The sequence below is a fragment of the Plectrocnemia conspersa genome, unplaced genomic scaffold (assembly GCF_051122295.1).
Source record: "Plectrocnemia conspersa isolate PC_06_02 unplaced genomic scaffold, ASM5112229v1 ptg000010l, whole genome shotgun sequence".
NCBI lineage: Eukaryota > Metazoa > Arthropoda > Insecta > Trichoptera > Polycentropodidae > Plectrocnemia > Plectrocnemia conspersa.
In genome coordinates this window covers 11,629,808-11,641,844 of record NW_028277174.1, presented here as the reverse complement: position 1 = coordinate 11,641,844, position 12,037 = coordinate 11,629,808, and the positions used below count along the sequence as shown (strand labels likewise).

At 33.0% G+C, this 12,037-nt stretch overlaps 1 protein-coding gene across 4 annotated transcripts in view; it reads left to right on the top strand.

Annotated features, from left to right (window-relative positions):
• The window catches only part of LOC148230625 (uncharacterized), a 116,279-nt gene that overhangs the window by 97,356 nt on the left and 6,886 nt on the right, over positions 1-12,037 (top strand). For 2 of the 4 annotated variants that reach the window (XM_088194319.1, XM_088194318.1), the window contains 3 exons: positions 4,589-4,772; positions 6,059-6,124; positions 6,420-6,647. In XM_088194319.1, the coding sequence (XP_088050445.1) occupies positions 4,589-4,772; positions 6,059-6,124; positions 6,420-6,647 (478 nt within the window). The remainder of the gene's footprint in view (positions 1-4,588; positions 4,773-6,058; positions 6,125-6,419; positions 6,648-12,037) is intronic. The other 2 variants (XM_088194322.1, XM_088194320.1) reach the window with 1 other exon arrangement.

Sequence of the window (12,037 nt, the reverse complement as noted above, 5' to 3'; positions counted from 1 at the left end):
TTGATTTTCTTACACTACTCTTTGTAAGGCTGAAAGAAATTTCTTTCTCTAATTGTTGCGCCAATGATAAATTTTCAATTTATTCAATGGATTCTAATGATTTAATGGAGTCATGATGGTTCTTAAAAGTCGTCGAGCCACTAAATAATTTCTTTCTCCATTTTACATATTTCTGCTTTTGAAAAACAACTAAAGAAGTCATACTTTTTTGACTGGTGAAAGATTCTGGATTTTGCAAATATTTAATTAATGAAATCAATGTCTGGTTTCTTCGATTATATAATTTCTAGCTTAGCTCAGAATTGATATTTAAAAAAAATTAAGGGCCCTCAGCTGTCAATAATAATCGTGAGATAATTGTCAATAACAGCTGTTGCTACTTTGCAAAAACAATATAAAAAAACCTTTTTGGATTATCGAAAAAGAAAAATAGACCTAAATAATTTTGCATTCAACCGATTCCCATACGTAATTTAATATTATCAGAGCGAATTCTTAGATCACCAAAGTAATGATAAAACCGCCGGCCGGTTAAAATATTATAGAATCACAAAAAATTGCTGGACATTCAAATACTGAGAAAGTATGCATATTTTTAAAGATCTGGCATTCTTTTATTTCTTAAGCAAAAATAAGACGAGTTTGAGTGTTAAAAATTTTTAAGCAAGTTTTTGTCCTTCCAGGATCTCTATTAAAACTTTCCAATAAGTATGCATATTAGGCATGAACCTGACTTCACTTATGTAGCGTTAAAAAAATATTCATACAAATTTAATTTTATATAATAAAAAATGCTTAATAAAATTTCTCGAGAAATTAGTATTCTCAATTTGATTTTTTTCTCTAGAAGAAACACTAACTGTGAGCACGTTAATTTTTATACAAGCCAATTCGAATTTTGTTGATAAAAAAATCAGTCCCGAAAGTTTCGGGATTATATTTTCAAATCATTCATAGGGATTCATAGGTATCAAAAATCTTCCGGGACCTCGAAATTCCCTAGCTGGGACAGCTTCTATTCTTGCGCTCCAGCGTGTTTCTAAATTGCGTTTTAATGTCAGTGATAAAACTTTTTTTAATTATTCCTAGTGAATAGTAGAACGAGAAAAAACACGTTTATGCTTTAACTGGTTATCACAGTTTACAAATAATGTCATGTAATCCCTGGCAAAATCAAATAAATTGTTTGAATATGGATTACTACCAATTTCGTTTTGGCGCCCCCTTAAATCTTGCTCCTGCCAAGCGGTGATTGTAGGTCACGATCCTCATCAATGAAGCAACGACGAAGAAGGAATACGGAACGTGACGCTTTAATAATGTTTCAAGCCAAAGTTTCTCTATTTGTTTACTATTTTTTTCCACCAAACCAAAACAACGTCATCAAAAGACGCGACCTCTACGTTGCGTTGTGCCGTTAGCCGCAATCGAGAAAATTCGGTCTATGCTTTGCATTTTTGTTATTTGATATCGCCACGCACAGGTGCGGTGTCGACGGTCGCCCACGACAGAGTGTTTCGGAAACAATTTCGCCTCGGCACGAATCGCTGTGTGCTAAAGAGATTTAAGCGCAGCCCAGCGCCAGACAAATGGTTTGCCATTAAGCTCGTGACGCTGCGGGCCCGGCTAATCGCGGGTTAACCCGCCCTAACTGCCTGTCTGGCCGCCGTACGTCACTCGACTAACTAATTCCCCATTTTAACGGACGATGCAGTTGTTGTCGCAGAGTAAACAAAAACAGCCAATTGTTGGAAATCACGACTCGTTTGCGTAATAACGGCTTTTCTTTCACAGATAAATACCGGGAAACCCGGATTTTCACGCAAATTAACTACCGTACATTGGTGAATCAAATTATGGCACACCAAAAAATAACGATTCCATCGTGTACTGCGAGTTCAGACTTATCAACTTAATGAGTCACTTGCTAAAAAAAATCTGTTTCATTTATACAAGAAGAACTCACACACGCTGCAAAGAATTTATTAGCAAGGAACAATTTGGATTTAGGAAAGGCCTAGGCGCACGCTACTTTAGCTCGTAAACATGTTTAAATTTGCTTCATAGATTTTGAGAAAGCGTAAAACATGATCATCTTATAAAGCACGCCTGGCTAACAAGTCGATCGCTGGCTATATCTGAAACCTGCTCGATCAAGACACACTGTATGTATATATTCAGAATCGGTTTTAAGGGTGAAGAAGTGTGATTTTGCAACCAAATAGACGCTGAAAAAGCTGGTAATGTAATAGTTGTTAACATATTAAAATTACCACAAATTACACATATATGCCGACTAAGAGGGAGGTAAGAGGGGACAAATTCTCAGAGCCCGTTCTCCTTGAGGAGCCCGAATCTGAATTAAATCATAGCAAGAATATATTTATAAAAAAGTGAAAACTGACCTCAGATAATGAATCTGAACTAGACTATACTATATTTGCATTAACACAGTCAGTTCGAGAGCTATCTATTTCATCATTATTCATAATTGAGAAAGAGATGTAAAGTTTGGGTTTACGCCTAAAGCACGCTCGATATACTTAGCATTACTCCGATTGATTGATTGATAAATATAAAAAATATAGTAATGATTTAAATTTGTATAAAATATAAATAATAATTTTCGGGATATTCGAATGCATTAGTTTTGCTAATCAATAAACATGGTTAAAGATGCAATAGGTACTCGGATTATTTTATTGAAGATATGGTTGCCATTATTAAAACTTGTCTCAATCAAAGCTCTGTTAATGGATTTGTCTTATGTCCGAGTGACGAGGTTTTTTTTAGATATCACTGCATTATTTATCTATTAGCTTTGTATAATAAGAGATTTAATACAAAGCGTGTAATATATATATTGCTTTTAAAATTATTATCTCAATTTAAGAAAGATCTCTTCAACTCTGAATTTTGCAAATGAAATGCAAAGACGAAAAACTATAGTTGGTCGCTGAATAGTCAAATGTTACAACACAAGGAATAACTCAAATATCCGAGGGTATATTTAAACAGAACTTAGAGTACGCTCGGGATAAGGATTCCGGTTTGTTATTGTGTGCGTGAACTGTGTGGCTCAAAACAATTTCGCTCAGAATATTTAATTTTTTTATTTTAAAAGAAAATATATGTTTATTTAACATACATACATCTGAGCTAAGTTGCAAATTTCAACGGACAATTAAAAATATATTATTTAATCGAAGAAACCAGACATTGATGTCATTAATTAAATATTTGCAAAATTCAAAATCTTTCACTAGTCAAAAAAATAATAAAGTCTTTAGCTATTCTTCAAAAGAAAAAAGATATAAAATGGGGAAAGAAATTATTCGCAGATTGTTTAATGGCTCGACGACTCTATTAAATCATTAGAATCCATTGAATAAATTAAAAAATTATCATTGGCGCATCGATAAGGATAATAACTTTTTTAAGCCTTACAGAGAATAGTGTAAAAACCAACAACGTACGGATTAATGGAAAAATAATTAAAATATTTTAATCCACGGGTAAGAGAACGAATAATTTACAGTGTATATTTGAAGCCTTGATATCAATTAGCCCAGATATGCCCAAGAAATTTTGTTCTCTTAAAATTTCATTTATAAATAAAAAACAGTGGCACGAGTTTAGTGACCTACCCATGGGACAGTGGGCATATATGGGTTAAACCAATATCAACACAAAATTATTTAAAATAAATCACTAGAGAAGATTGAACTTCTGTGCCACACTGCACTTTAATGACGAATACCAGCGTTGACGAATCAGCGAATGTCCTTAAAAGAGAAAGCGAGACAACGAAGTACACGCTACATCGCTTTTCTCTCTCATATACATGTACACGCACACAATAACAAACCGGCATTCTTATCCCGAGCGTACTCTACATGCTAAAACATATTTTTACTAAAAGGAAACAACTGAGAAGATCCCAGATGAACAAATCAATAATTAAAATAAATAGGAGAGGCATCCAATGGGATGTTTTCTTTGCATGGCAATATTGTATTAAAAATAATAATTATTCTGCATATATAAACAAATTGTAAATAAATAAATAAACAATAATAAAATCGACGAGATTGACCATTTTACTGATAAAAATGTCAATAAAAAATCATTGCTTCTCTTTTATAGAGTGGTCATCTTTATGTTGCTGCTATGGTTATTGACTGTCAAACGAAGCGGAATAATTTAGTTAATAGAAAAGTTGGCAAAACCACTTTTTATTTAGAGAACGATATTTATGATCGCCAAATTTTAATTATTTTAAGCTTTCTGTTATGTACATAGATAACTTTAAATATAAATTACAATATTTCTCGAAATATGACATAAAAAGATTTGCATTTTCTTGTGAAAGAATTCTCGAGAAAATTTCATTCAGTAATATAATTTTTAACTAATTTTTCTATAACTTTAAGTTATTTTTAGGTACAATAAATCAGATATATCACGACATTTCCGAATTTGTGAGTCAATAGTATTTGTTTTAGGAATATATCTACTAAGTTAAAAACTTTTTATGAAATGTCTGAACTTTTTTTGGTTTTGTATAACGAATGTTGTCCGCTTTCAGTTATGGTCATCAAACAAATGGAGCCTGAAGGACGAGTACAAGCTGCTGTCGGAGCTAGGGGCGCCGGCGTACTACGAGCAGCCGCCCCCCGCAGGGCTCTTCCCCCCCGCCGCCGCCCCAGCCCACGACCTGCCGCCCTACGACCCGCCCAGCCTCTACAATCCGCCCATAGGAACCAGCCTAGGTGAGTTCAAATCCAACGAAGCGACCTTGCGCACGCGCACGACCTCCAACATCGTGATTTTGTCTGAAGCTCGTGCAATTATTTGCGTGAAGACGAGCGCGACTTCCGTGTCGAAACGTAGATCGCACACACCTTGCGGTTGGGTCGTTATTAACTATGTTTTCTGACTGACACCGTTTGGGTTCATTTTTGTAACGTGTGAACGCACAATTTTACCGCAAGTGCGTATTGTAGACAATTTCATTGATTTGATAACATTTTATATTGTCATGCATAATTTTTAACGAATAATAAATTCCTTATTATATAATTCCAACATATATTTCAACTCTGTCTTGGTCATTTTTTAAGATAGTCAATTCATATTTAATGAATTTAAGAATTACATAAAAATATTATATATAAAAAGTCACAAGTTGACAAGAGACTACACAAAATTAGAATATACAGTAATTACCTTACTTAAGGTAGAGAATACATTCGAACAAATCTTCTTACACTCAAAGTGTTTATAGCTTTGAAAATATTTATGTTTGAAAATCATTTTTTTGGAAAATTGTATTTAAAAATTAAACACTACAGGGAAAAAAATAAGTTATAATTTAAATCAATGCATGATTTTAACTTACTGTACAGCGTAATTCTCGGGTATACAAAAATCACGAAAATATTATTAGTAGAGTTAATTATTGAAATTTTTATTATTTTAAATTAATTTTTAAAGTAATCTTCAATGCATGTTGAAAAAAATTGCTATTATAAATGTGCTAATCATAAATAAATTTATTAGAATAAATATTTTTTCTACTCCTAATAATTAATTTATAAAATATTTTAAGTACTAGAACCCCGCCCGTTGATAATTTTATGGATAATTTCTGAATATAAATATTACAAATAAATAGCTAGCTGTACGCCAAGATAATTACTTAATTTATTACTTTTTTTAAGTAGGGCAACAACAAAGTTTAATTTTAATACCACAACATAAATGACAACATTAAACACTTCACATATTCGTTTTTATTCAGAAATCCACTACAGAATCTAACATAATAATAAAGTATTATAATTAGTTGAAAGTATCCGTATTTATGTTTAATTGATACGCGATTACATCATCTCAACATGCGCAAATAATGTAAACTTCATAAACAAATATAAATATAAAATTTTTGTTTTTTTATCAAATTTAATGCTATAGTTTAAAAATATGATAATGCATCAATCATACCATCAAGATAACTATTTAAATCAAAAAATAAAATTATGTATGTATGTAACAGGCTTTCAAAAGTATCCCCCTGGAGGCCGCGTGCGGCCACCGTCAGGTTTCAGTGCGCTAACCATAGGTTCGTTAAGCTAAAGGCAAGTCCATACAATGGTCAAAAGCATCGCTAAAATCAGGACAATAGAGAACCCATGCTGTCTTCTATACAATTAATCGAGCAACACACGTTTTGATCGGTCGATTGTAGCGTCCATCATATCTAAAGAAAAGGTTCAGCATACCGTGCCGACGCTGTTGACCAATATCTGGACGAGCCATTAGAATAAAAATAATTTTCCTCAATACAATAGGGAAAATTTCCTCAAAATCCTTATACATGTTAATAAGGATATCACATGACAAACCTTTTGTTACAGGCGGAAACGAGGGATCAGCCGGCGGTGGCGGAGGCTTCAATTGCGGAGCCGCGAGCCCAGGGCTGCCACCCGCCGGGGGCCCCGAGCGACCCGGAAGCGGAGGCGCGGGCAGTACGGGAGGTACGGGGCTGCTGCCCCTGCAGCCCGGCCCCCCGCACTACGGCACAGCCCTTCCTGCATTCGCGCACTACGCGCCCCCCGGGGGAGAATCGCCTCCTCTCCTCACATGTAAGTACATTGTAACCTTTAAAACAACCTATATGCAACAATTCTCCCTATATATGATGACGTCACCATAAGTGCGACGGGAATGTTTTGAGCGTAGCTTATATGCGTAATGGGCGTTAATTTTGAACATAGATTAAGCAATCAAATTAACGACGAGTTGTTTGTATATATTGTATATACAATGTTGAATCTAAAAAAATCTTGTTGAACAATATTTTGTACGAATTTCCATTCTTTGCTCATAAGTTTTCTCTGTAGCTTAATATTCTTTAGTATTTGTGTATATTTACATATTGTGTTCAGTTAAGTGCTCATTAAATTTGAGAAAAATTAAAGTGCCAGCACAATAAACCAGTGACTAATACCTGATAGAACTTGCTTCTCATACCATATAGACCCTAATCTTTTTTTTAATTTCTATCGTATCTGGGAGATCGAAATTAATGACTAATATATGAATATTATTTCGATCGATCATCACAGATTATGTTTTCCTAGATTTTTCTTATCTCGAAAATGAATACAGGTAAGAATAATAAATTAAATCGAACCAGGTTGAACATCTATTGCTTGTACCCTGTATCATAGTTCATAATTAATAAAATAGATGTCACTCAGTGGTGTAGTGGGGATGGAACGTTATTACGTACGATTTGTTAAAAGATCTAGTAAAATTTATTTTAGCTTAATTAAATAGTCACTGACAGCACAATTTTAAACAGCAGGATATTTGTCTCCTGGTTCATATAAACTTATATTTCATTGATTATCCCAAAAGGAGTAGCATTTCGATATTTTTTTTAGAGCTACATCACTGGTGCTCCTGCTTCGGCGTGACTCAAAAAGGCACATTGGACCACTTTGTATTAATAAATTGAAGCGGTGCATTTTTAGTATATGCTTTGACGCGACTCTTGAGATTCATATCCAAGCATAATTTGAAGGCATTAAGAAAAAAACTTGTAACAATTAAAATAATAAATTAATTGTCAGCATCACGGTCTGCGACCTGCTCACTCCGTATGCGCTCCTACTATCGCGTGGCTCAAAAAACACAGTGAGCCAGTTTACTTTAGTACTATTTAATTTAACACTACACTACTAAGTAGATCTTCTTACAACCAAAAATCGGTCGGTGGGACCGCATGTGGCCTTTTGACTCTTTTTTTTATAAATAAAATGAATACGCAATTTCATAATTCAATATATTTCCTTTGATCAAAGAACTTACGCAAGCGTTTGGAAAAAGATCATAATCAACCCATGATATTTTGGGGGGGTCCAAAATTTCTGGTACTAATTTTGAGGTCATCAATTGAAATTTCTTGAGTGAGTCCAATGTGAAAAGGTTCTCCACCCCTGTTCTAGACCATAATATGTATGGACAAGTATTTTGAAAAAATTGCGATAGTATGCTAAACTCTAAAATGTGCAGATGGATGCTGAAATTTACATTTTTTTAAGCACATTTAGAGATTTTGTCTTATTTTTTTAAAGAGAAATTACGTTTTCTATTTATATTTTAAGTTCCTTAGTTTAAGTATATAAAAAAAATTTAAAATGTGATATAGATTCGAAAAATGTAATGCAAAATAGATATTCAAAATACCTGTCTTATATAATATGATTCTATCAAGTCGTTTTAGGGACAGACTCGATGACATTTCTATATCGTTTATATTATTAATATAAAACAAATTTCACCTCTTTTTTTACAAAATATTTTCTGAAGTAGTCTATATATGTATGGTATATATTTTAGTATACTGAACTATCAATATCAGGCGACCTTTTATGTAGATTTTTTACGTAATCTTATAGGAAAATATTTTGTGATGATATTTAAACGGTATTTTATTTTTATTTTAAATACTATTAGCACTTAATTCTTTATAAAAAAAGCAAATCCTAGAAAAAAATCTCAATAAAATACTTTTTGTCTATTTCGTCACATTAGCTCATTCATCACTATTGAATTCAAACAGCAGATGCTACTATTAAGGCACAGCAAACGTCTAAAAAGTAATTAATTTTAATATATCTCTTGTTATTCTATTTAAAGCAGTCATAAATAATACTTACTTATTTTCCGAGATATTTTTTTCTCTTGTGATAAAAATTCCTAGGACACGTGTTTTCAATAATGTGAAGAAAAAAACATTTCTACCGGCTCCATTAGACCCGCGGCAGAAACGAGAGCACACTACTAATTAGTGGTGTATTAGGGTGGGCGTGACGTCACACACCTATACACCCTTTCCCGAAAACCACTAACCGTATTAAGCCATTAGAGGACACCCTCAATTTAGTTACTGCGTGCTATGGACCACTCCGTGTGCTGCGATCGCACGTGTAGAGCCGAGCTACGATTAATTAGCATATCAAAATTAATTTTGACGTTATAGACGTATGCACGTTTGTACATAATATGTATATACACATATGAATACTGGAAATAAAAAATGAAATAGTTTAAATTATCTTAGTAATCGAGAACAGCATGATGTAACTCTAATCCTTCTTTAAAGCCGCGTAAAATATCAGAAGTCGGAAGATTAACTATTTTTTTTACAATCTAAAATTACATATACATATTTATATATCATACTTATTTTCATTTGCTTTATCCATCTTCCAGAATTTCTTCTCTTTTAAATTTATCAATTAGGATCGTTCAATTATATTACAACCAACCGCTTTACATTTCGCAATTTTGGTGTACATATTTTAATTCTTCAGCAGAATATCATGCCTACCTTGTGGTTTAATTAGTGCTGTGATATTTTACTTATATGCAGGTAATTTAAGAACTCGACTACATAATTGATAGTTTCTTATTCGTCCCTTATTTTGCAAAATGAATATGATAAAAAAATTTTCAACTGACATCATCTCTTGAATCGATATTGATACAATAAATAATTATTTTAATTACATGCTATAAAAAGGCATTTTTGAGAGATTTTCATGATTTTCTCAATCTTAACATTTACAAAATTATTTCTAAGTTCAAAATATGCAATCTACGTACGTGTTTTAAAAAACAAGTAACATGGTGTTTTCCCATTACGGCCGTGAACTTTGGCGTCGCGACGTTTTCTGGTTGTTTGTCGTCCTTGTCTCGCCGCAGTTTCCCGTATCTCTCTCGCTCTAGCCCAAATCCATTTTCCCCACTGTATAAGCCGAGCTTTTTCTATTTGGCGTCTCCGCCCGCCGTGCCACCCCTGGGCTCTCTTTTTTACCCCGACACGCCACGGTTTTCTCGTTTCGCCGTATTTTCCCTTCGGAATGCCACGCGCACGACACTGGATTATTTATTTTTTCGTGAAAATCGCGAAATTGTTACGTTATATTATGTCTCTAGACTCTTGTGCACACATAGATGTGTGTAATGTATAGAAAACTTCAACCGTAGAAGAATTTGACCTAATTGCAGTTAATTACTTGCAACCATTATTTATCAATTTTATCATATTTGATGGGCAAATATTTTAAAAAGATGCGCATTAAAATCAGCCTTAAATTATAAGGGTTATATAAAATCTAATGAGTTACACAAATATTTGTATTGTTGATTCATTCTGGAGGATACAATGTAAAAAGGATACAGTGGACTTATTCATGAATAAAATCATAGCTTCTTAACTATTTGATAGTGAGGTATTTACATCATCATAATCATTGGCAATACAGCGCTTGATTTATTATCAGCCATTAATTTAAGTCTTCTGATTCTTCTTCGCCCGGCAATCTTACATTTATTTATTTAAATTAAATTAAGACAATGGTAACTTAACAGGTTACCCCAATGCATCACTATGGTTAAAAACAATAATTGTATTATTGCAATACATATAAAGAAGCAAACAAAAAAATCATAAAATAAAAATCTTTTTTGAACAACTTTTTCTAGGTAGGCAATGGTTGGCCAGACGATTTTTTAATATTTCCATTATATTAAAATTCATAGTATTTTTTGGCCAAATTCAAGAGAGTCCCTGTTTAGTCCACGTCAAAAGGAATAAAATCACTGTGCAAACACTCGGTTATTTAGCGTTCATATTAAGACTTTCTATAAAAATATTACAATTCACAATAAGTGAGAATCAATTGAAGCACATCTAAACCAAATTTTGACCAATAGGAGAGCGCAAAAAACAATTATCACTTCTCAGAAGTCAAAAATTCACGTCAAAAGGAATAAAATCGTGTCAGCGCAAAGTATTCGTTTATATTTGCAGTGATTTATTTTTGATTTTTTACTTTTAGACGGATATTGCTACCCTAAAAAAATTTTAAGTGTATTTTCAACAACGCATTCTACAGCCAATTGTGTCATTTTTATTTTGCAAAATGTTAATTGTAATAGCATATATTTAAAACTAAAATAATAAAAAAAATACTTAGTAATTGCCGAAATTCCAGTAATTATTCATTTTTCTATGTTAATGTTATGCAACTGTGGATTTTATCAATGGCGGATTTTGATTTTTTTATCCCTTTTAAATTAATATAAATAATGTTATTATGATATTATTTTTAAGCATACCGAGTTGTAACTGCTACAACACATCGTTACTTTAATATTTAAGTCCACAATAACAACAACTAAATGAGTCTTTTCGGAAGCAGGAATAATAAAAACGAAATTTTGTACTTATTTAAAGTTTTCAATAAATAATCTTGATTATTTGTTAATATAAAAAGTTGTATGTATGAATCAATTTTCATTATTCAAATGTATTTTTCAATTCTTCATAACTTTTTAAATAACGAATATTTTGAAACTCAACTGTCAGTGGTGTTTTGTTAAGACTAATTAATTTTACTGTAAAAGATTAAAATATATACGTTTTCTAGAATTTAGTTACTTTTTTTGACGTCACTTTACCTTATTGCCAAATAAAGCTCCGCTACGTAAACGTAGCACTGCTCCCCCGTTGTTTTACGATTTTGGCGTTACACGTGCAACGGTGGCAATTACCAGGGGGCGAATAATTTTTACGGGCCAACGTTGTGATCTCTGTCTGTCCCTGACTGCTTCGTCGCAGTGAGCTCTGCACGCCCATTGGCTGCGGAAAATGTAGCACCGACCCCTCGTCCTGACAAACCCCACTAAAGCTTGCATTTTCACCAGGGCCGCATCGGAGCTTTCCTATTTTTTTAATTAGTATTATAGTCAAAACAGTCTTTCTTTACTTTAAAGTAAAAATGTGTAAATCACTTACACCAGTCCTGAACAGGACCGCAAAGAGCGGACCCGGGCCCTAGGAAAACAATGATTCCGGGCCTCATGACAAAAATGGTATTATATATATTTTTTACCATACCTAAATTTACTGCTACTAATTTACATTCGTTGAATATTTCCTCTCATGTCTAATATTTTT